Raw genomic sequence first — 26,299 nt, 5'->3', positions numbered from 1 at the left:
CAGTGCAGTCAAACATTTTCAAAGGAATTAAGTTCAATTTTAAAAGTAGTTTTTCTTTTCTCTTGCTATTCCTTGGTCATTGATACTAACGAAAAGAACTTTGAAATTAGTTTTGGAAACAAATTCCACCAACTAATTTCCAGGCCCTTTATGCTCCATTGATGTTCTCCTATCTCTTGGAGTTGTAATCTTGTCTTTTTAATAGATAAAGGGATTCATCTGGTTAACTGGGTTTTTTCCCTCTAACCTAAAACTTAAGTTGCAAAGGTACATTAACCACTGTCTTTGTTGAGCTTAGAAATTGGGAGAAAATTGCAAGTGATCCATTTAATTTTTAAAGATAAAAAGTAATTGAATTAATATACCTCTATGGTGAGATTTACTTATATTGAATAATTTCATATCTCCAAAGTTGTGCTGGTGTGGGAATTTTGAAACCCAAAAGCAATATAATAAGAATTTGGAATTCTAAAAATATTCATTAAAATGAGCCTAGTTTAGGTTTGTTCAGCAAATGATTATTATAAATGTCACCTCTGAAAGACAGCAGTTAAATTCTAAGCATTTGAAATTATACTAAACCAATATGATTTATTATGGCAAATTCAGTTCTCAAATTTGAAATAAAGTATGTAAAAATTATTGGCTGTGGGTTCAAGATGTCCTAAGAGAAACTTCAAAATCTTCATATTATTTGGATAGTTATGAAATATTTACTGTAGTTTGCACCTGTAGCTTACAACTAGAAGAAATTATATTTGCTAATAATGCAAATTTCTAGAATCTTTTTGCACTAGTAGGATGAATGTTCATGATTGCATTCCTGCCACTGTACTTTCTAACCCCATAGAAGGTTTAAAGGAGCTCAGAACATGGAGAGAGTAATTGAACTCTGTTTAGGAAGAATGCAGTACTCTTCATTTGGATGAAGTGAAAGCAGGCTTATGAGAGTGTTAGGTTCTAATTTTGTGGTTGAAAGTCCTTAATCTATATGCACCAAAATGGACATTTAATTCATTATTACCAAACTGGCATAGTATGTAAAGATTTTTATCTGTGCCTTGATTTTTGAAATTTGCATTTAGAAACTTTGCTGTCTATTATCATTAAAATAAAAGTGCTTATTGGCACCACATATTGGAAATAGAACTATAGGATGTGACTGTTTTAATTACTTTGGAAACTGCTGACTTAGTGAATCATGATCTGTTTATAATTCTTTCAAGGGTTTCTTTTTTTTTTTTTTTTTTTTTTTCATTTTCAAGGAACTTGACACATTACTAATAGAACAGTTTGAAGTACAAAGAACTCCTGATTTCCTGAAGGTGAACATTTTACTACATTGGCTTTATCCTCCCTCACCATACAGATAATCACGTAATGCAGTGCTTTTCAACTGGTGTAATTCTCCAGGGTGACCTTAGTGTTCCTGACTTCATATGTGTAAGGAGTATGTACATACACACGCCCACGCACACATGTGTATACACACACAGTATATACCTATACATGTCTATTTTACACATACAGATGTGGTTCTTTTCCTGAATTTCTTGAAAGCAAAATGAAGCCATGATGCTTTCTATCCTTACTTCAGAATGTGGCCACATAGCCATACTACAATTACAAAAATCAGGAAGTTGGCAATGACATAATTCAAATTTTGACAGCTTTCTAAATGTCCTTTATAGTAAAAGAAAACCCAGGCTGCATTGCATGCAGTTGTCATATTCTTCAGTATTCTTTAATACAAACTATTCTCTTCTAGTGACAGTGAAGAAAAAAATATATAGTTCAAAATATGGTACTAAATTAGACCTACTCTCTTTTTAAAGATTAATTTTTAATTTTATATTGAAAGGCAGAGTTGGAGAAAAAGAGAGAAGAGAAAGAGAGAGAGAGAGTAAGCTTCCATCTACTGGTTTACTCCCCAAATAGCTACAATGGCTGGGGCTGGGTCAGACCAAAACCAGGAGCCAGGAGCCTCCTCTGGGTCTCCCATGTGGGTACAAGGTCACAAACTCTTGGGACATGCTGCTGTCTCAGGCGTGTTAGCAGGGAGCTGGATTGAAAGTAGAGCAGCCAGGACACGAACTAGCACCCATAAGGGATGCTGGAACCACAGGCAGTGGCTTTACCTACTGTGCCACAACAGTAGCCCCTAGTAGTAGATGTGGTGATGAATGGGAGTCATGGAGAACTATGAACAGCAAGAAAAGGTATGATCTAATGGTTGAAAAATGGGAAAACTTGGCAATACTTATTTGTTCAGATCATTCCCTTCTAGCCTTCAGAAATAAGAATGTTCTTTTTAGAGATAAGTATGTTCCAGATATAGGGAACTCACTTAGTGCATGAGGGTGTTATGATCTGCTTCAGGGGAGAAGGGCAGTGAAGGGCAGAGACCTTCTGTCTTTCAAAATATTCAAGATGCCATGTGTTAGGTTGTGTCTTTTGAACTCCATCACTATTCTCTATATACTTTTTAAAAGAAGATTTACTTATTTATTTGAAAGGCAGAATTACAGAGAGAGAGAGAGAGAGAGAGAGAGAGAGAGAGCTTTCATCTGCTGGTTCACTCCCCAAGTGGCCTTAATGACCAGGGCTGAGCCAGGCTAAGTCAGGAGCCTGGAACTCCATCTCGATCTTCCATGTGATGGCAAGGGTCCAAGTACTTGAAGCATCTTTAACTGCTTTCCCAGGAACAATAGTAGGAAGTTGTATTGGAAGTGGAGCAGCTAGGACTGAAACCCATGCTCATATAGGATGCCTGCATCACAGGTGGAGCTTAACATACTGAACCACAGTGCTAGCCCCTGTATACAATTTTTCTTTTTTTTTTTTTAAGATTTATTTATTTATTGAAAGAGTTCCACAGAGAGAAAAGGAGAGGCAGAGAGAGAGAGAGAAACAGAGAGAGGTGTTCCATCCGATGGTTCACTCCCCAATTGGCCGCAATGGCTGGAACTGTGCCAATCTGAAGCCAGGAGCCAGGAGCTTCTTCCAGGTCTCCCACGTGGGTGCAGGGGCCCAAGGACTTGGGCCATCTTCTACTGCTTTCCTAGGCCATAGCAGAGAGCTGGATCAGAAGCGGAGCAGCGCGGACTCAAACCAGCACCCATATGGATGCCAGCATTGCAGGCAGCGGCCTTACCCACTACACTACAGCACTGGCCCCTACAAGTTTTCAAAAATGATTTTAGCCAGTAGATTACTATGTGCTTGGTGTCATAAAAAAATACAAGTAGATAATAGTAGTTTCAGTAAAAATGAACAATAAAACCCTGATATAATCCTCAGTATATACCTTGAAATGTTGATATCTTTTTTTTATTTGTTTTTATTTTTGACAGGCAGCGTGGACAGTGAGAGAGAGAGAGAGAGAGAGAGAGAGAGAGAGAAAGGTCTTCCTTTGCCATTGGTTCACCCTCCAATGGCCGCCGCGGCTGGCGCGCTGTGGCTGGCGCACCGCGCTGATCCGAAGCCAGGAGCCAGGTGCTTCTCCTGGTCTCCCATGTGGGTGCAGGGCCCAAGGACTTGGGCCATCCTCCACTGCCCTCCTGGGCCATAGCAGAGAGCTGGCCTGGAAGAGGGGCAACTGGGACAGAATCCGGCGCCCCGACTGGGACTAGAACCCGGTGTGCGAGTGCTGCAGGCGGAGGATTAGCCTGTTGAGCCACGGCACCGTCCAGAAATGTTGATATCTTAAATCATAAGGCAGACGGAAAATTTAAGGTGAAAAATTCCCATTGTCTCTGATTAGGCTCATCCTCTGCTACAAATACAGTTTTACCAAATGTGAGTGGACCTCTCTGCAACTCTCCTGTCTTCTGAGTAAATTTCTTTCCGGATAGGACTCAATGAAAGTAAATAATTTCAGTTGTCTCTTACATTCCTTCATTTTACATTCCATAGCTTATTATGTAGACTTCAATCCTACTTCCTCTGTAACTCTTAACCATAAGCTGTTTCTTCAAAGAAAATATAAAAGCCTTCCCCAAACTTTTCCATTTAGAATTAGCAGATCTGTGCATGAGCAGAAAATAAATTGTTCATGCTTTTCATACCTTTTACATGTTTGAGGGTAAAATCCCAACAAACAGGGTTACCTACTTGAGAGATCTCAAGAGATGGTCTTCAATAGGTGATCCCATTGTCAGACCCATTGAGTTATTCCCAGTCATTTCAGGATTGCATTCTTTTCTTTTATTTTTATTTTTATTATTTATTTATTTATTTATTTATTTTTTTGACAGAGTGGATAGTGAGAGAGAGAGAGACAGAGAGAAAGGTCTTCCTTTTTGCTGTTGGTTCACCCTCCAATGGCCGCTGCGGCCGGCGCATCGTGCTGATCTGAAGCCAGGAGCCAGGTGCTTCTCCTGGTCTCCCATGCGGGTGCAGGGCCCAAGGACTTGGGCCATCCTCCACTGCACTCCTGGGCCATAGCAGAGAGCTGGACTTAAGAGGAGCAACCAGGATAGAATCCGGCGCCCCAACCGGGACTAGAACCCGGTGTGCCGGTGCCGCAAGGCAGAGGATTAGCCTGTTAAGCCACGGCGCCGGCCTGCATTTTTTTTTTTTTTTAAGATTTTATTCATTTATTTGAGAGGTAGAGCTATAGACAGTGAGAGGGAGAGACAGAGAGAAAAATCTTCCATCCATTGGTTTACTCCCCAGATGGCCGCAACAGCCGGAGCTGCGCTGATCTGTAGCCAGGAGCCAGGAGCTTCTTCCCAGTCTCCCATGTGGTACAGGGGCCTATGCACTTGGGCCATCTTCTACTGCTTTCCCAGGCCATAGCAAAAGAGAGATGGATTGGAAGAGGAACAGCCGGGACTAGAACCAGCGCCCATATGGTATGCCGGCACCACAGATGGAGGATTAACTTACTGTGCCACGGAGCCAGCCCCAGGATTGCATTCTTTAAGATGTAATTCAGTTTAAGGAATCAATCAGCAGTAAGCATATTCACAATTTGAATAATACTAGCAGAAAGTCAGAAATCAAAGTGTCTGTTAAAATAGTGGTTTTCTTTTCCTTTTCTTCCTACTTCTTTTCCTCTCTTTTTCTTCCTTTCTTTCTTTTAGCAATGGCAGTATTAATGACATCAATGTCTAGCTGTCCAAGTTGCCATGGGGACAAGAGAGCTGTCATTTGGTTAATCTGGTCCTGCTGGGGAGATGCTTTGAACAACCAGGTGTCTTTCATCAGGTCATTCAGACGGTGTTAAGTAGATCTTTAGCACTCTTAACTGCACCCATCTTGCCACTTTGATTTCTTCATCTAACCTGGCCTATTTCTACCCTCAGTTTTCCTGATGCCCTTGCTTTGGCTCCACTGGCTTGTTTTCCAACACTGTAGGCCCACCTAATGCCACACCGTATGGGCCTTCAGCTTCCTTTCTTTCCTATGCTCCAGAGATCCTGAGATCCTGTCTCCAACTTCTAAGTGTAGACACCTCTTCTGATCTGCCAAGGATTTTACTGCTTCTTGTAGCATGGATGTACTATCCTTGAACATTCTCACTAGCTTTCAGATGGATCCAAATGGGATATGTAGCTTCTAAAGTATTTATTTTAAGAGTTAATTGCCTGCGGCGCCGTGGCTCAACAGGCTAATCCTCTGCCTTGCGGTGCCGGCACACCGGGTTCTAGTCCCAGTTGGGGTGCCGGATTCTGTCCCGCTTGCCCCTCTTCCAGGCCAGCTCTCTGCTATGGCCCGGGAAGGCAGTGGAGGATGGCCCAAGTCCTTGGGCCCTGCACCCGTATGGGAGACCAGGAGAAGCACCTGGCTCCTGCCTTCGGATCAGCACGATGCGCCGGCCGCAGTGGCTGTTGGAGGGTGAACCAACGGCAAAAAGGAAGACCTTTCTCTCTGTCTCTCTCTCTCTCACTATCCACTCTGCCTGTCAAAAAAAAAAAATAGTTAATTGCCTGGCCTTGTATATAGTATTTATAACTTTTCCATACCTGAAGCAAAACCTAAATGCTTAGTTTTGTAAATCCAGCACATAGGAGGGAATAGAAGTAAAACTTGTTGCCCTGGTAGTATTGAGGTCCCAGGTACTTCAGAAATGAACAGATCTTGCACTGTGAGTGATTTTCTGAAAAACTCTAACAGCATTTTTAGAATGTTTTGCTGACACCTCATGATGCCAGTGTTTCACAGTACAAATTTAGAATTCCTACCAGTTGTGTTTCGCTCTTAGCTCCTACCTCCCAAACACATACTGAGTATGCGAGTAATGTCCAGGAATAGTGCTTTTAGAGTCACCGCAGAATAGCTGTGAGGAGCTGCAACAACTGCTCCAAGTTGAAACAACCACAATAAAAATATGAACATCATATTTTTTAAGGATTTTATTTATTTGAGAGACAGAGTTACAGACAGAGGGATGGACAGAGAGAAGTATCTTCCATCCATTAATTCACTCCCCAAATGGCCATAATTGGTGGAGCTGGGCCCATCTGAAGCCAGGAGCCAGGCACTTCTTATGGGTCTTCCACGTGGGTGCAGGGCCCAAGTACCTAGACCATCATCCACTGCATTCCCAAGCCATAAGCAGAGAACTGGAACAGAAGAGGAGCAGCGAGGACATGAACCAGTGCCCATATGGGATGTCAGAGCCACAGGCGGAGGCTTAGCCATACTAGGCCATAGTGCTGGCTCTGAAAATTATAATTCAAAGCATTGCTAAAGTCTTTAAATTTTCCAAAGAGTGTACAGCAAATGAAAAACACTTATTGAACACTGATAAGAATTGGAATTGCCACAACCCATATCCTTCTCCCACCTGTTTGAACTCAGCAAGATGGAAATTCCATTCCAAGCAGATATGGCCAAGAACACGGGACTCCCCCACTCCCCTTAGCTCCTAGTCAAAGGATCCAGCATCTCACTTGGAGGGGAATGCTGCCAGCATTTCTCATCCCCTCATCTCCTGGTTGAAGAGGCTACACTGTTGGTGAGAGTGACTTAGAAGTGGGTGGTTCCAGTCTTCTACCCAACCAGGGAAGAAACTGCACGCCAAGTATGGCCAACTGAGCCTGTGGGAACACCAATGGCCCTCACCCCAGCTTGATTATCTGTGTAGCTTCCACACAGCTGAGAAGAGCAGAGGTTACCATCCCTGTCTGTTGGCTTGCTTATAAAGCAGAGTGGGCTGGTGTACCTACCTCCAGCTCTGGAATAGTGGTTCAGAGTTGGGCCCCGGGCAGAGGCAGTCCAGGAGGAGAGAAAAATCAGAAGCTCTCCTGATGGAGATGGATTTTATTTGAAGCAGAAGCATGTGGAAGTTCAAACCTAAAGACACTTCTAAAACACTGCAAATTGGGCAACGAAGGTATTAAAAAAAGAAAAAAGAATGGAAAACAATGAACAGAACCTTAGAGAAATGTGGAATACATCAAGCATGCTAACATACTCGAAATGGGTTTACCAGGAAAGAGAAGAGAGGAGAGAAAGGAGTAAAGGGGCTGGCGCTGTGGCACAGCAGGTTAACGCCCTGGCCTGAAGCGCCAGCATCCCATATGGGCACCAGTTCGAGACCCGGCTGCTCCACTTCTGATCCAGCTCTCTGCTCTGGCCTGGGAAAGCATTAGAAGATGGCCCAAGTCCTTGAGCCCCTGCACCCCCATGGGAGACCCAAAAGAAACTCCTGGCTCCTGGCTTTGGATTGGCGCAGTTCTGGCCGTTGTGGCCAATTGGGGCGTGAACCATCAGATGGAAGATCTCTCTCTCTCTCTGCCGCTCCTCTCTCTGTGTAACTCTTTCAAGTAAATAAATCTTTAAAGAAAAAGAAAGGACTAGGAAAAAAATTTGAAGACATACTGCCAGAAAATTTCTCAAATTTAATGAAAAGCATTAATCTTCATATCTATGAAGATCAGTGACTCTAAGTATGATAAACAGAAAGAGATCCACACCCAGATACATCATAAGAACACTGAAAGACAAAAGAAAAAAATCTTGAAAGCTCCAAGAGAAAAACTGCATATTATGTACTGGGAAAACCAAATGAGATTAGCATTCGACCCTTCATAAAAAAGAATGGTGGGGTGGACATTTGGCACAGCATTTAAGATGTTTCTTAGGATGCCTGTATTCAATTTTGGAGGGCTTGCATTCAAATCTCAGCTCCATTCCAATTCTTGCTTCTTACTAATGCAGACTGGGAGGCAGCAAGTGATGGCACAAATGCTTAGATTCCTGCCACTCACATGGGAAACCTGGACTGAGTTCCTGGCTTCCAGCTTTAGCCTGGCCCAGCCCAGGCTGTTGTGAGCATTTGGGAAATGAACCAGTTAATGGAAAGCTTCTTTCTGTCTCTTTCTCTGTCTGCCTTTCAAATACAATGAAAATCAATTTTAAAATGAGAAAATAAAGCAAAACAATGGAGATCACAAGGCAAGGAAGAACATAGCCTCATGAAAGAAAAAAATCTGTCAGCAAAGAATCTCACTTCCTCCAAAACTCTCTTTAAAAATTCAAGGTAATCTAGGGATTCCTACATTCCATATCAGAGTGTATGGATTCAAATCCTGGCTTCACTTCCAGCTCCAGCTCCCCTGTTAATACATACCCTCAGATACAGCAGGTGATGGCTCAAGTAGTTGAATCCCTGCCACCCACATAGGTAGACTGCAAATGAGTTCTAGGCTCCTGGTTTCCAGCTGCCCAGCCCTGGCTGTTACAGCCATTTAAGAAGTAACTTAGTGAATAGGAAATGAGCCTTTTCTGTGTCTGTGTGTGTGCGTGTGTGTGTGTGTCTGCTTTTCAAACAAATATTAAAAATACAAGGCAAAATGAAGACATGTCAGATGATCAAAAACTGAAGATTTGTTGCTGATCTAGCCATATTACAAAAAATATTAAAGGAAATTATTCCCACTGAAAGCAAGTGGCCCCAGACCATAATCCAAATCATGCAGAGTGCCAATAAAGGCAGGGATATACTTCTAAGATACTGTGTCAATGACTGTTTCTTCTCTCTTCTTTTCTTAAATAATCTCTCCATCTCAATACAGAGCCCTACCATATATGCAGTTTCTTAAATCACTCTGCAGTCTTCCTTGGTTCCTCATTTCCCCTTGTCTCCCTATATCTAATACACCATCAAGACACATGGCTTCTCGTATTCTAGGATGTAACTTTTTTTAAATCACTTTTGTCCATCCCATTGCAACCATGTTATCCCAAGCCCCTACTGATGCTCAACATCATCTCTGTAACAGCCTATACCTGGGCTCTGTAGCTCCATTCTTCCCCTTCCCACTCCCATTTTGCAGGCCACACATACCAACAACAGTGTGTTAAGACAAAAATTAGATCATGTTTCCTTACTTAAAATCCCCCACTGGCTTCTCCTTGTTCTGAGGACAAGAGAAACGTTTCATGGCCTCCATAACGATTGCCTGTCTTATCCAGCCTCACCTCTGGAAACATGGGCCTTCTAGCTTGTCAGTTACCCAAACCCCTTGCCGCTGCAAGGCTACTGCATTCCGTTTACATGCTCCATGTTTTTGTGTTAATCTAACCTTCTCTAAAATACCTCCTGTGATCAGTTCTCCTTTCCAGTCTCTGGTTTATTGTCTTTATATCAGTTCTCACATTTAGAAGATCAAAAACTGTGGTAGATACACCTGAAATTAGAAACATTAATGAGTTCTAGAAAATAGAATTCAGGAAGTGGGGTAGGGAAGCACATTTCTGTCTATAATAGGAGCTTTGATACTATTTGAATTTTTTAACCTATGCCTGCACTACTTAAATTTTTTCATTATAGTTAAATTTGTAAATGCCCCCCAATGTAATTGTGGGATATGTACCTCAAGTTTGTTTCTGTAATTTCCTAGGGCCAAATCAGGAAAGAACTTAATTAAAAGATGAAAAAAACTTATTGAGCACTAAGTAGATTGCATAATTTTTCCTGGCTTAAGGACTCAGGCCATAATTTAGGAGTCCAGTCCTTACTGGTGGACATTTAATTGCTTTCAAGTTTTCCACATTTGTAACTAACATAAGGAACATCACTTGCATTATGGAAAATGTCCTTAAAATACTGCCTTTATGGTGAAATTAAGGGAAAATATTAACTTTTTATGAATTTCGCCACATTGCTAAAGTAAAATGGAACTAGATTGGTCTTTTTTGGGAGAAAATGTAAATAACCTACAACAGATAAAATCAAAGAATTGGAAATTGAAATTGGAAATCGAAGATATAGAATTGTAGTATTAATGAATAGAACCTGCAAGAAATTGTTTGGGATTGGGAGGAAGAGTTGGATTTTCTATGTAGGCTTATTTCCACTGTCTCAGTGTGCTTATGGTAACCTGCTGAGGTTAATCTCTCCTTCTGTAATAATTTATGATATTAAGTGTAATCCCTCATTATTTCCATCCCAGACTACCTAATTTTCCTCTGTGCTGCCACCAGATCTGTTCAACTGGGTCTGTTTTTTTAAATGAGTTTCCATAAGCTTTTGGGTATCTTGGCTGAGTTGAAATGAAGAGACTAATTTAGGATTCTCTATTTGTATTTAGTTTGAGAAAAAGTAAAATGCAGCAATTATTGGCTTTTTCTTAGCATATGCATACTTTAAAATGCTGAAAGTAAAAGGATCATTTCCGTTTATTTATCGAACTCTATGAAACTTCTGATAAAGGAAGTGAAACAAACAGGGATGTACACACGTATTCACCCACCCACATACAGATGCCAACTATAGGCTTCCTTTTCTGTGCCCATAGTTCACTTTAGAGGTTTGCTTGTGATTACTTCTGGTTTAAAATGTGACCTTTACATACTCCTCTTGTGAAATCTTTTTACACTACTGGCACATCTATTCTTAGATCAGCTGTTTTTAGCACATGTATTTTAGAACATATCTTTTAATATTGTATCAACTTCCTTCTATACTTATGGAAACTCAGGAGAATAAAAAGGAAAAAAACAAATATCCAATATTGAGTACTTTTTCATTGCCTTAAATTTCTTGGGTCAGTCTTTTCATCAATATTGTGACTTTATTTTATGCTTTAATTTGGCACATTTATAAGAATGTTTCAGCAGAGGACAGTTTTGAATTAAATACTGATGAGATTGATAGTCCTTAAATACTATATAATTAGAATAATTTTTTGTTTGGTGAATTAATTTACAATTTGAATACCCATTTACAATTCCAATTCAATTGTACATTGTAGGCACACTATTCTCATTTTCATGGACCACTTAAATTGATGGAAAAGAATAGGAATCTCAAAGGTTTTAAAATAACTCGGTTTTCTGAAACATGGTAGACTTGATGGTTGTTGCCTCTTCTTCTAAAACAGTAATAAAATGCTGGATAAATTACAATCAAAATCTGGAATTAAAGTTTAATTTTTTGAAAATGACAATAATTTTTTACTTGTATTTTATTTAAAAGACTGAGAGACAGACAACTCTGGTTCAGTTCTCACATGTGTACAATAGCCAGAGCTGGGCCAGGCTGAAGCCAGAAGCCAGGAACATAATCCATGTTTCCCACATGGATGGCAAAGAATTGAAGTTGAAAGAAAGAAAGGGAAGTCCTACTGCAAGACAGGAAAATGGGAATTCAAAAGTAGAGGGGCAACACTTAAGTAGACGCTCTGAGAAGGAAGGGGGTGGGAGCATTAATGTAGACCCTGATAGTTGGTAGCCTAAGCTTTAAATTTTTCATAGAAGCTGAGACATGACCTAGGTCTATACAAATGACGCCTAGAAGGCACTCCTCCAGTGCTGAGCCTGGAAGAGATGTGTCCTCTGTTGTTAAAGGTGATGAAGCTGAATGATTCTCTCATTAGGCACTGAAATTCCATTTTTATGCCTTAGTCTGAATTTGTATTAATTCAGTATTGGGAACAATCCCATTGTTTAAAAAAAAAAAAAAAAAAAAAAACTAGTCCCAGTCGAGTAGACTGAAGAAGTAAACAGATATTGTCACTTGTGCACCTGTGGTGCATGGGATTTCTGTGAAAAAAGCACCACCGCTAAAGAAGAGTCATAAGAAGGTGATCATCATGAATCAATCATTAAAGAATAAGGGTAAGCAGATACAACAAATGGAAATCATAACATCCTAGAGTTTTAGGTAACAAGCTATCAGGAAAAGACCAAACAAAGGATACTCATAATGAAAAAGAAAATATCATGAAATGATGAACAAAGATTTAGAAATTTATATATCAAAAATATTAGTTGAGCATTTATATGTCTGACATTACTCAAGGCATGGTAATTTAGGATTTAACAAAGTAAATGAAAATCTATGTCCTCAAGGATTTATTTAATTATGGTGGTTAAAGAGAACTAAATAGAACTAAAATTCTTTCTTTAAAGAAAGTCATTGAAATTTTTTAAAAATTCAAATGACTGCTCATTCAGATGAGCACAGTTGAAAAAAGAAATCAACAAAGCAAAGTTATTGCTTGATATATTAGCCAGACTACTCCAAAAAGGGAAAATGCAATGGAAAAAAATACCCAGCATTTAATTTCATGGTTATAAAGGAGTGAATGAAAAAGTCCAGTGTGGGCCAGCACCGCAGCTCACTAGGCTAATCCTCCTCCTGCGGCGCCAGCACCCCGGGTTCTAGTCCCAGTTGGGACACCAGATTTTGTCCTGGTTGCTCCTCTTAAGTCCAGCTCTCTGCTGTGGCCTGGGAGGGCAGTGGAGGATGGCCCAAGTGCTTGGGCCCTGCACCCGCATGGGAGGCCAAGAGGAAGCACCTGGCTCCTGGTTTCAGATCGGTGCAGCGCCAGCCGTAGTGGCCACTTGGGGATGAACCAATGGAAAAAGGAAGACCTTTCTCTTTGTCTCTCTCTCTCACTGTCCACTCTGCCTGTCAAAAAAAAAAAAAGATTCAAAGAATAGAAAGAGAATATACAACCCTCAGTACAGTAGAGAGAGTGAAGGTTTAATTTATAGGTAAAAAGTGTGTATGTTGGGGACAGTGCTGTGGCATAGTGGGTAAAGCCACCATCTGTCATGCCAGCATCCCATATGAGCTCTGGTTCAAGTCCTGGCTGTTCCTCTTCTGATCCAGCTCTCTGCTATCAGTGGAAGATGTCTGCACCAATGTGGAAGACCCAGAAGAAGCTCCTAGCTCCTGGCTTGGGATGGGCCCAGCTCTGGCCATTGTGGCCATTTAGGGAATGAACCAGTGGATAGAAGACCTTTCTCTCTGTCCCTCTCTCCTTCTATAACTCTACCTCTCACATAAATAAATAAATAAATAAATCGTTTTTTAAAAAGTATGTGTGTTTATCCATATATATACATATATATATTCATGATATGCAACATTATGGTTTGGTATATGTATACATTGTAAAATGATTTAATTAAGTCAATTATTGAGGGTGTTGAACTACCTTACATACTTTTTGTAGTGAGAATACTTAAGCTCTACTCTCTTAGCCATTTTCCTTTATATAAATACATTATTATTAACTATGGTCATCATGCTACACAATAGATCTGCAGAACATAATTGTCTTCCCTAACCAATTTTGTACCCTTTAGACCCCCTCTGTACCTCCCCCCCAGCCCCTGACAACCATCATTCCGCCCTCTGCTTTTCTGAGTTCAACTTTCTAAGAAGGAATGTATACATATTTGCTCAGTCTCTCCTACGTAGTGATGAGTTTCTTGGTCTTAGTGTGTTATTTCTTGTTCTGGTGATTTTTTTTACATTCTTTTTTCTTTATTCAAGAGGTAGAGTTACAAATACAGCGAGAGACAGAGAAAGGTCTTCCATCTGCTGGTTCACTTCCCAAATGGCCACAACAGCCAGAGCTCGGCTGATCTGAAGCCAGGAGCTTACTCCAGGTCTCCCACATGGGTGTAAGGGCGCAAGCACTTGGATCTCTGTCTTTAATGTGCTGCACTTGGGCCATCTTCCACTGCATTCCCAGGCCACAGCAGAGAGCTGGATGGGAAGAGGAGCAGCCAGGATCTGAACCTGCACCCATATGGGATACCAGTGCCGCAGGCAGAGAATTATCCTACTGTGCCGCATCGCCAATCCCTGGTGACTCATTTTATCCAACTTCATGATTGTGGTCATGATGATTAAGGATCACTGTAAAAATAGGATCAGGAGTTTCCCTGGTTGGAAAATCCATAGCATTGCAGTGGCTACTGGGGACTGATCCTTGTGAACTCACCACCAGTGCCATATTTTTTCTTTGTCTACTGAGAGTACACCCACTCTTTGATGATTTTTAGTTAAGTGTTGTGGTTCTTTTTATGGAATGAGTTGGTTTGGGCAGAGCAAGTATGTTGTGGTCAGTCCCTTCTTTCAGTTGACATCTCCAGTTTTTGATTATGAGTTCTTCATTCTAGGGAAATTGAGTCACCTCCAAATGGTAATACCCCACTCCAAATTAGTCTCACTTGGCTAGACAAGTGAAATAAATATACCTACTTTAATCTACATTTCTTTCAACCTTCAGGTTGAAAACTTTGATATCTGTCAAAAACTTGGATGCATTTTAAGTGTCTTGTTTCCTTTTCCCTACACTATTTTGTCTGTTTATCCCCTCACCCACCCTTACTCTTCCTTCATCCACTAGTGGGATCCTCTCTGTCCACCACCTCCTAAATGGGTCCTCTCTATCCTCTTGGACTCTGTCCTTCCTATGGCTCTTGCTATCTAGAGAATATTGATAGAATCTGTTCATTGTTACTCTCCTCCCATACATGCCTTCCTCTGAAACATGTTTTTTCTCCTTTTCCTTCTTTAATTTTTGTCAGGATTCAAATTGTCTCACTGAATTCTTTTCTTTTTTCATTGTCTTATCTTCTGTAAAGAATGCAGCTTATGTAAAAAATAAATAAATAAATGAAAATAAAAAACATCTCTGTGTGTTAAATGAACCCTGTAGTGCAAAACAAGAATTCTGGTCAGTTTTCCTTTCTCCAGCCCCTATCCTGAATAGCATGGTCTCTTTGTTTTTTCACTGCTGTTGAGGATTTTTTTCTCTTCTTCCATTATACACGCTGTATAATGTTGCTAGTGTCTCTGATCAGATCTTCTATGAGGAGTGCCAGTAAAATGGTTTTGTCTTGCAAAAATCACAGGATTTCAAGTATTTTGTTAAATCTGTTCTATTCTCTACTGAAAGCATTGCATATAGGTAGGACTCCAGGATCTGAACAGTGTTCTCCCAGCAGGAGGGACTGTTATTATGTAGCGTGTCTGGCACACACTGGTATTCTACAAATACCAGCTTCATGATGCTAATGATGATGGTGATGGGTGTGGGTGAGTATTTTGAAGGCAAAAGGACAGAAGTAGGAGGATAAAAGAGTGATAAACTGAGGGTAGTCAAGAAAAAAATCACTTTTGCAGCAGATGGATTACAACACATGTTCATTTTTCTTCATTTGGGGTTTTTAAAAGGGACCAGTAACACGAAAGTGTCCTGAAGTTGCACTGATCATTGGCTCCATCATATCTTCCAGACAGCTTATTCTCCCCTCCTTCCTTCCATGTTGCTATGGGAATACAGATGCTCCTTGTATTAGTCTGGTTTTTGTTACTTTAAAATATCCAAACGGAGCTTCTTGGGAAAGAAAATGTTTATTTCAGCATACAGTTTGGAGGTTAGAGTTCAGGATTGGGCAGCCCCATAATTCAGTGTCTGGTGGAGGCTGGTCACGGCAGGTGTGGAGGAATGATCACACCGAGCCAGGAAACATTGAAAAAAGCTAGGCAGAATTTGAACTCAAATAATCAGCCCTCCAAAGGCATGCCCCCAATTGCCTAAAGACCACCAACCAGACCCATCTCTGAGACACCGTAATTAACTCAAGTTTCCACCCTTCATCTATCACCATTAAAACATCAGTTTAAACATGCAATGAGTTTTGGGGAGACGATTCCTACTCAATCTGTAATACTCTTCCATTCCGTTGCCTTCATTCACCCAACACAAAGTAAATAGGGTGGACACAGAGAGTAAGGTAAGGGATAGTTAGGTGAAAATGGGAGACAGATTTAAAGCGCCAAATATCTGTCAGAATTAATTAAATCAACCATTCTCTGAGGCACACATTCTGCTAGACACTGGAAAGTGAAGGTACAATCAGGTAGTTGTGTCCCTGTCCTTTTGTTTACTGTTTACTTATTGCACCTCTTCCTGTGCAAGAAAACCTGCAAAACACTGTTTTTGTTGTTATAGCTTGTTTGTTTGAATTGTTGAAGAGGCAAATGAAGATCCTATTGTACTCTAGATGTGTGGCCAATAAGTTTTGCATTTCTTTTTCATTGGAGCATGATTGTTGTCGTTCTTACATGGTTGTTTTCAGATAGCATTGTAATATTGTTAGCTATTAATGGGGCTGATAACTTAGACATGATGTGTACATTATTGAGGGAAAGATATTGAGAAGTAATGTCATAGATTGAGCACCTGTGGGGGCCAGATTCATTATCTTCTTGACTCTGCCATCCACATTCATTTTTAAACTGAGTTTGGGTAGTGATGAATGAAATTTTTTTTTTTTTTTGACAGGCAGAGTGGACAGTGAGAGAGAGAGACAGAGAGAAAGGACTTCCTTTTGCCGTTGGTTCACCCTCCAATGGCCGCTGTGGCCGGCGTGCTGTGGCCTGCGCACCACGCTGATCCAAAGCCAGGAGCCAGGTGCTTCTCCTGGTCTCCCATGGGGTGCAGGGCCCACACTTGGGCCATCCTCCACTGCACTCCCGGGCCATAGCAGAGAGCTGGTTTGGAAGAGGGGCAACTGGGACAGAATCCGGCGCCCCCACCAGGACTAGAACCCGGTGTGCCGGCGCCGCAAGGCGGAGGATTAGCCTAGTGAGCCACGGTGCTGGCCGATGAATGAAATTTTTTAAAAAGAAGTAATGTTGACAGTTTCCTTTTCTGTCACTAATATAGGCAAGGGACTTTTTTGTCTTGTAGAAGAATAAAAGAAATGAGGAAGGAATTTTAAGTGCTGAAAGAAAAATAGCATCTTTGAAATATACATGCAAACATATTCACAAAGATATGACATTAATTTCCTTTTTGTACTTCCTACCTGCAAATTGGGAAACTAATATATGAAAGTGTCATTCATCATCTGTATATCCCACTGTGATAATGTCACTATAATTGGGGTAAAACACAAAAACCAGACAATTTTACAACTTTACTGACTAAATTTCCAATTATCTGTTTCATGCATCTTACTAAATTCTCTGCAGTAGAAAATAATGCCATCATGAGTTTCTACTATAGGTAATATTAAGAATATAATCTTTGTTTCCTTGTAATTACTTTTGCTACTTACATTTCAAGAAAACTTCCATCAGTATCCTTAAAATCTTGGAATTATTATGCATTTTCAAAATGATGCTGTTCCTTCTGATATATTATAAGTAATTATTCAGAAGCTTTATAGAGGTAAAAAACTGAAAACCCTAATTTTGGTATCAATATCTTCCAGGGCTAGGGAGACATAGTTTATGCTGGAATGACTATGGTCAGGGATGTTCCCCATTTGGCTGAGGCTGGAGCGGAGGAGTGGAGACTGGAAGCCAGGCTTCCTCTACTTAAGGTTCTGCTTAAGTTTTCCCCAGTAGCTATGTATCTCCTTTAAGTGGGAAAGCTCAGGCACTGACATTGGAAAAATATTATCTGTAAGTTTTTCCTATAGATTTTATTTATTTTGTCTGACTGTTAGCCATTAGTTTAAGCAATGATATCATAAAATTGGGCTCATTCAAATCCTTTGTTCTTCTGTTTTCAATTTTTTTTTTTTTTTTTTTTTTTTAGGTTTGGCAGTTTCCCTACAGCTATTGCATGGAGACATAGAACAAATCAGAAGAGAATATTCATCCGTATTTTCTCATGGAGTGTCCATAACAAGGAAGTTGGGTTTTTCTAATATTATTATGCCTGGTAAGTGACTTGGGATGCCCCAAAATGATTAAATGAGGGTGTATTGCTTCTTTTTGACATTTGAGAAAATTTTCAAGTTGCTTGCTTTGAAGACTTCAAATGGGCCATGCTGAAAAGTGAAATAAAGTATGCAATAAAGAAGCAAAATTTTTTGAAGTAGCTTTACATTTTTATTACATTTAAGTGGATAACCTTTGGAGGCCATGGCTACGTTTCATTATGGCCATGATAAAAAGGAAAACTTTAATAGTGTTCAGGAAATAGCTTACCTCTTGGTAGAAAATGTTGGTGAAGCTGCATCAAGGCTTTGATAAGAATAGCTTTTGAGGTACAGTTACCCCTTCATGAGGGGGAGGGAGGTTTCCATTGTGGACATCTACTTGTATATGTAAAGAAGCAGTTGTGAAAGTGCCATGTATCTTTCTATACTTTTCTAGATCTATTTAGGTATAGTATTTGTATCTATACTAGTACCCAAAAAAGACTTCTCCAATTTTTTTTATAAGTCAAAAAGGTGGAGATTTAATACTTTATAAAATGAATTCCAAGTTCATTGAAACTGATGCATTTTGGAATGAGTCCATCCTAATGTCTCAACCAAAGTAAGCATTGGAAAACTCACCCCCTTATATTTGTGTGGAAATTTAGGATTTTATGACAGTTTTAATTTATAGCCTTTAATAGGATGCTTGCTAAAGAAGAAGGGTATGTATTTAGTAAAACTTGCTTTACTTTGGGTCAGCAAACACTGAGTGCCAGCTTTGTGCTAGGGGCCAAAAATGAGAGATGAATTTCTTCATTCTGCAAGTATTTGTTGAGCACCTTCCCATGTGCCATGTGCAAGGCATTCTTCCAAGTCCTGGGGATATAATAGTGAACTCAACAGAAAAATCCTCTTTCCTCTAGAGCTTGGTTTCTAATCAGGAAAGTTATAATAAAGGTGTAAGTAAAATATATATGTCCAAAGCTGATAAATGCTCAGGTAAAAATACGGTAGATAAAGGGCTAGGGAATGTGTGAATTACTAGTGTGTTGAGGGATTGAAATTTTAGGAAGATAAGAAGTGAGAAGATAGTATGAGAGTAGAGACCTAAAGAAAATGAGGAAGCCATTCAGATAAGAACATTCCAGACACAGAATGAGGGCATAGGTCCTGGAGCAGTGGAATTCTTGGCATGTCTGAGGAATTGCAAAAAGGCCAACTTGACCAGAATGGGGACATGGGGAGGAATGGAGAGAAAATCACAGGGGACCACATGGGTCACACGAAGCACCTTGACTTTTATTCGGAATAAAGAGGGAAGCAACAGGAAGGGTTTGAGCAGAGGTGTGACCAGCTGGTTAACCTGGTCACAGGATCACTGTGTTTGCTGTGTGGAGATTATACTTGGAGAGTGCAGGAGGTCAGCGGAGAAATACGGAGACTAGTGGGGAGGCTTTTTGAGGTAATCCAGGTAAGGGATGATCAGCGCTTGGAGCAAGGTGTTAGCAGTGGACACGGAAGCCCTCAGGAAGGTCACAGTCTACGTGAAAAGATACTAGTCTGAAGGGGTTAGAGAGAGGAGTGTGGAATCTCTTTCATGAAGTTTCACTAAAGAGATGACACCTGAGCCTGTGATTCTTGGCTCACATCCTCCAAGGTAATACTATGCACTAGCACAGTAATAGCTTGTACCTGCTTCCGTGTTGAAAGACTATACCGTCATTGCTATCAGCACTCCACTGGCAGTGTTAGAAGGAAATGCCTAAATTGTAAATATTTTTAATTTCTAAAATTCTGTGAATCTTATCAGAGAATGGTCTTTTTAAAACCTTTGGCTTTTAAAAGCAAAAAACTTACAAAAAAGTTGAATTGCCCTTGAGAAATGAACCAAAGGTGCTGGAGTTCTAGAAATTTTACTGTCCCTAGGAACATAGAGCTGCGACCACATGAGATGACCTTTGCCGTGCTATGGTTCCATCTCTGTATATTGCTTTGTATATCTCAATCTCTCATTTTCTTTCTCTTTTCCTTTCTGTCTTGATCTTGATCTTTTTTCTTTCTTTCTTTTTTTTTCTTTTTTGTCTTTAGGCCTCCTAATCCTACCTCTGAATAGGACTCAATCAGACAGGTCATTGTGGATTATGTTTGTTTGTAAATATGTCCTATTCTTGTTATATGAACAAAGATGCATTTTTATTAGTCACTGAAGTATGTTTGGTCTCCCATAGACACAAAGAGCTTCCCCCCTTTGTCTCCTTGTTAGAGGATGACAAATAGCAGAGTAAGCAGTAGTATTTCTCAGGGTTTCCTGCTCTACTCCCCACAACAAGAAAGGTAGAAAGTCCAAGCAAAAGAGTCATAAATGCTGACAATATTTTTTAAAATGAGATCCTCTAGACTACTGTTTCAATTTTGTTTGTAAAAGTAAGCAAAGGACATTGCATATGACCCAGCTATCAGACCCAAGTGTAGGATTGCTGTGAGTAGGACCTAAAATGACCAGCATTGCCCATTGCACCATTTTGTGATGTCTTGATGGAGATTTGTTCATGCAGGGAAGGCAGACAGAACAGCCTGGAAGTTTCCTGAGATGACCTGACCTAGCTGAACGACCCAGTCTGCCCAAGCGTCTCAGCCTGCTGTTGTTGGAAATGACTGTTTATAGCAGTGTTTACTCGGTGGCGTGTGATTCAGTGGCTCTTGCAACCGTTCATTATTTCCTTTAGTTGCTATAAATAACTGGTATTTCCTCTTCAACAAAAAAGAAAAAAACTTCATCCCACTGGGAAGCAAATTGATGGGCAAATCTAATATAAACAACATTTTAGAGGTGAATGCGGCCAGCTGTTAGCATTCCTCAGCTTGGGCTCTGGGCAGTATCATTGAGAAATGGAAAAACATACAGCAAGATGACACTTTACTGGTTGAATAATTGTCTGGGATGTGCTGTGCTCAAGCCACTTTGTCTGGCTTTAATGATGGAAATGAACTTTCTGTCTCTCGCCAGCACCACTTGTAAGGCAGGGTTCGCGCTGTCCAGACACAAGTGTGCAGCGCAGAGGACTTGAGATTTTTTTTTTCAAGCACTTCCTTAATTCTCTCTTTTCTTTTCCTTCTTTGTCTCCTTAATCTTCCTAATTAGATGGAGGAAAGAGAGAGAGATCTTTATTTAAACAGCTGAAAACAACTTTAAAAATCATTGAAGTTTTCAAACTGGAAAACAGTTGTTTTATATTCCTTTGTTATTCATAAACGTATTTAATTCTCATCAGTGAGCTGAATTCTTCAACGAGAAATATATGTGAACATTGCTGATCCCGTTGTTACACAGTCTGCAAGCATGATTTTCGCTTCATTTTCTAGACTTGCCCTTCAGAGTTGATTTGCTCTTTACTGTTCTGTTAGAGGGCAGGAAGGTGAAGCAAGTGCTTATGCTCAGAGAGCCGGCTTCATTGACACCACCTCTTGCCTCCCTGATACAGACAAAACACACACAACCCCCTTTATAAGGGACTCTGGATGTAATCAATGTCTAACTCTTTTTGAAATGGAAAAACACATGGAAACAGAAATTCTCCCCCTTGATCTTGCAGGCATAAGCAGATCTCTAGGTTGTTACCTGGTGTGAGGAAAGGATCTACCTGTGTACTTTTTCAAGCCACCATGAAGTCATTTGGATCCTTCTTTGAGCTAAGGCTCGGTGATTTATCACTTTATTTCTTAGGATATCTGGTTTCAAACCAATGAAGGTCATTTTCTTTTCATTTATTTATTTGAGAGGGTAGAGTTACAGACAGTGAGAGGAAGAGACAGAGAGAAAGGTCTTCCCTTCGTTGGTTCATTCCCGAAATGGCTGCAACAGCAAGAGATGTGCCGATCCAAAGCCAGGAACCAGGAGCTTCCTCCGGTTCTCCCACATGGATGCAGGGTTCCAAGCACTCGGGCTATCCCCCACTGCTTTCCCAGGCCATAGTAGAGAGCTGGATTGGAAGAGAAGCAGTAGGGACTCGAACTGGTGCCCAAATGGGATGCCAGCGCTGCAGGCGGATATTAACCTACTGCACTATGGCACCAGCCCCAAAAGGTCATTTTCTAAGAACCTCATCGCTGTAACGTACGAGGCAAATAACGTAGAGGGCAATTCCTCAGTCTGGCCTTTAGTCCATGAAGGAGAAAGCAGCAAAAGATTTTTAAACAGGTTCTCTACAGAAGTATAATGTAAATCACCAATGTGGTCTTTTTCTACTAGCCTCTATAAAAATAAGAAAGAAGCAGTGAAATTAATTTTCACAATGTTATTTAGCCCAGTGCATCAACAATATTAGCAATTCAATAGGGAATACATATAAAAAGTGAGTGAGTTATTGTACTCTCTGGTTTTCAGCCTTTGAGAGCTGGTGAATGCTGTATGTTTAAAGTGTGTCTCTGCAGCCAAGTCGTATTTCAAGCACTCAACTGCCACATGCGGCAGCCATTACTGTGCTGGACAGCCTGGCCCTGAATGTCTTAACAGACTTTGGGAAGCAAGGCCTGGACCATTGCTGAGTATCAGAAAAATGTAAGTTTCCGTCCATCAGGTATTTTGGAGTAGAGCTGGCTGGTGTGTCAGGGATGTCATGGAAGGTCTGAGTGCACCCTTCCCTCAGCTTTCATTCTTACCCTGAAGATTATGATTCTTTCTAGGCAAAATTTTCCTCCTCTCCATCCTGATACCCCTACTTCACGGTCTGCACCTGTGCCCAGTTCCCCAGGACTTGTCCGCACATATCACTGTGTTAGCCTGTCACTCTTTGTTAGGGAACCCATCACTGATGCCTTCCAGTGCATTTGCTTTTACTAAATCTTTGAAGCTCCTGACCCTAAAAATAACTAAGAATGATGGAGTGATAGGAGGAGGGAGGGGTTGAAATTTGAAAGCTTATTTTGATATTGATCTCAGTATTTATTTTGCAAGTCTTATTCAGGCAAAACACCTTTTTTGTCTGGTCTTGGGCCATAGTTCAGAGAAGTCAAATTTCAATTTGGTAGGCCGGCGCCGTGGCGCAACAGGCTAATCCTCCGCCTTGCGGCGCCGGCACACCGGGTTCTAGTCCCGGTCGGAGCACCGATCCTGTCCCGGTTGCCCCTCTTCCAGGCCAGCTCTCTGCTATGGCCCGGGAGGGCAGTGGAGGATGGCCCAAGTGCTTGGGCCCTGCACCCGCATGGGAGACCAGGAGAAGCACCTGTCTCCTGGCTTCGGATCAGCGCGATGTGCTGGCCGCAGCGGCCATTGGAGGGTGAACCAACGGCAAAAGGAAGACCTTTCTCTCTGTCTCTCTCTCACTATCCACTCTGCCTGTCAAAAAAAATAAATAAATAAAAATAAAATAAAAAAATTTAAAAAAAAAATTTCAATTTGGTAAAGTTGACTAGGTGATGATTTTCAGGGCTGGGTTAAGAAGAATGGTAGATATGTTTGCTTCATATTTAAGAAAGTAAACAATTTCATTTTTAAAACATACATATTATTCTTTACCACTTACTGATAGAAAAATTCCATCAGCAGGTAGAATTAAACCAGAGATAATGTTTCCTTTGGAGAAAATACGTCCAGGCTAGTAAGATATGATTTGATTTTTCTTAAAAATATATTCGGGGCCTGCATTGTGGCAGAGCAGGTGAAGCCACTGCTGTCTGTGGTGCTGGCATCCCATATGGGTGCCGGTTCGGGTCCCGGTTGCTCCACTTTTGATCCAGCTCTCTGCTAATGCGCCTGGGAAGGAAACAGGGGATGGCTAAATACTTGGGCCCCTGCACCCACATGGGAGACCCTGAAGAAGCCCCTGGCTCCAGGCTCCTGGCTTCAGACCAGCCCAGCTTTAGCCATTGAGGCCATTTGGGGAGTGAACCCGCAAATTTGTCTCTCTCTCACTTTCTATGTAATTCTACCTTTCAAATAAATAAATCTTTGAGGAAAAAACTATGTCCTGGAGGCCAGCATTGAGGAGTAGCAAGTTAAGCTACTGCTTAGGATGCTGGCATCCTATATCAGAGCACCAGTTTGAGTCCTGGCTGCTCGGCTTCTTTTTTTTTTTTTTTAAGACTTTATTTCACAGACAGTGAGAGAGAGAGAGAGAGAGAGACAGAAAGAAAGGTCTTCCTTTTCCATTGATTCACTCTCCAATGGCCGCCACGGCCAGAACTATGCCGATCCGAAGCCAGGAGCCAGGTGCTTCCTCCTGGTCTCCCATGCGGGTGCAGGGGCCCAAGCACTTGGGCTATCCTCCACTGCCTTCCCGGGCCACAGCAGAGAGCTGGACTGGAAGAGGAGCAGCCGGGACTAGAACCTGGCGCCCATATGGGATGCCGGCACCGCAGGTGGAGGATTAACCAAGTGAGCCACGGCGCCGACCCCTGCTCTGCTTCTAATCCAGCTTTCTGCTAATGCATCCTAGGCAGCCGCAGTGATTCCTGAAGTACTTGGACCCCCACCACATAAGGACACATGGGTGGAATTCCAAGCTCCAGACTTCAGCCTGGCCCAGCACAGCCCCAGCTCTTGCAGACTTTGGGAGAATGAACCAGTAGATGGAAGGTTTTCTCTCTCTCTCTCTCTCTCTCTCTCTCTCTCTCTCTCAAAATCTGGCTACCTGTTCTACCTTCCAAGCAACTGAAAACAGTAAACATTTTAATTTTAAAAATTGGAAACAATAGAAAACGGAAAATATTAATGGGTTTTACTGAAGAGTGCTGTACATGAGAGACCTGAAGTATAATGTTAGTTAATTTTTTAGCCCATGTACATAGACATTTTCCTTGTATGTGGTTTGCTTCAGTCTCCAGTTACCTGTGACTCTTGACCTGTCTTCCGCCTCCTTGATGGTGTCATAAAGTGATAGAAACTTCAGTGTAGAAAGCACATTGTGTTAGTTTCCTGTAGTTTCTGCAACAGATGAGGTAGCTTCAAACAACACATCTATTGTATTACAGTTCCAGACATCAGTGACTGCACAAGTCTCACTGGGCTGAGATCAAGGTGTCTGTATGGCTGCATTTCCTCTGATGGCTCTGGGACACTCTCCCCTAGCCTTTTCCAGCACATGAATGCTATCTATCCTTGCCTCCTGGTCCCGCCTCATTCCAACTTCTGCTTCTCTTTTCACATCCCCTTCTCTAACTCTGACCCTCCTGCTTCTCTCTTTTAAGGACTCTTAGGATTATATTGGACCCTCTCCAATAATCCAAGAAAATCTCCCTATCTCAAGTTTTCATTTAATCACATCTACAAAATCCTTTGGGGCCATGTAAGGTAACATATTCATAGTTCCAGAAATTACTACCTGGACATCTTTATTATTTTTACTGCCACATACATAAATAACAGTTCAACTAGCAATGTGTCTACTGCGTGAATGTCTTCCACAGGGACCCTAATGGTGGTTTCTGGCTCATACTGTAATATTTATAGTCACCAGGAACACATTGTCACATTGTCTCTCAAAATGACCTCTTCCCCTGAAATAAGCCAGTCCCAAAGGGACAAATATCATATGTTCTCCCTGATCGGTGAAAACTAACTGAGCACCAAAAAGGAAACCTGTTAAAGTGAAATGGACACTATGAGAAACGGTGACTTGATTAGCCCTTGCCCTGACTGTTGATGAATAACTTAATACATTATCCCTCTTAGTATTTTTTTGTCTGTTCTAATTAATACTATTGGTTTAATTCTGTAATTAATACACAGTTATTCTTAAGTGTTGAAACTTAACTGAAAAGTGATCCCTGTTAAATACAAGAGTGGGAATAAGAGAAGGAAGAAATGTACAATTTGGGACATGCTCAATCGGACTTGCCCCAAATGGTGGAGTTAGAAACGTGCCAGGGGATTCCAATACAATCCCATCAAGGTGGCATGTACCAATGCCATTTCACTAGTCCATTTGATCAATTTCAGTTCACAATTGATCATAATGATAGGACTAAGAATCAAAGGGATCACACAAACAAGACTAATGTCTGAAAATACTAACCAATAGAACAAAAAAGGGAGAGAATGGTCCAACATGGGAAGCGGGATACACAGCAGACTCATAGAATGGTGGATGTCCTAAATAGCACTCTGGCCTCAGAATCAGCCCTTAAGACATTCGGATCTGGCTGAAAAGCCCATGAGAGTATTTCAGGCATGGAAAGCCAAGACACTCTGGAAAAAAAAATATGACCTAAATGAAAGATCTCTGCAAGTGAGATCCCAGTGGAAAGAACAGGTCATCAAAAGAAGTACCTTTCTCTGAAGGAAGGAGAGAACTTCCACTTTGACTATGACCTTGTCTAAATATGATAAGAGTCGGTGAACTCAAAAGGCTTCTATAGCCTTGGCAACTCATGACTAGAGCCT

The 26,299-nt window shown here is 41.1% G+C and overlaps 1 protein-coding gene across 3 annotated transcripts in view; it reads left to right on the top strand.

The window, feature by feature from the left end:
* DOCK4 (dedicator of cytokinesis 4) overlaps positions 1 to 26,299 on the top strand; it is a 530,859-nt gene that overhangs the window by 304,255 nt on the left and 200,305 nt on the right. For all 3 annotated transcript variants that reach the window (XM_062177670.1, XM_062177599.1, XM_062177537.1), the window contains exon 13: positions 17,811 to 17,936. In XM_062177670.1, coding sequence (XP_062033654.1) covers positions 17,811 to 17,936 — 126 coding nt within the window. The remainder of the gene's footprint in view (positions 1 to 17,810; positions 17,937 to 26,299) is intronic.

This window comes from Lepus europaeus, chromosome 1 (assembly GCF_033115175.1).
Source record: "Lepus europaeus isolate LE1 chromosome 1, mLepTim1.pri, whole genome shotgun sequence".
NCBI classification, from domain to species: Eukaryota; Metazoa; Chordata; class Mammalia; order Lagomorpha; family Leporidae; genus Lepus; species Lepus europaeus.
The sequence above is the reverse complement of the archived record's forward strand: the minus strand, read 5'-3'. Positions and strand labels throughout refer to the sequence as shown.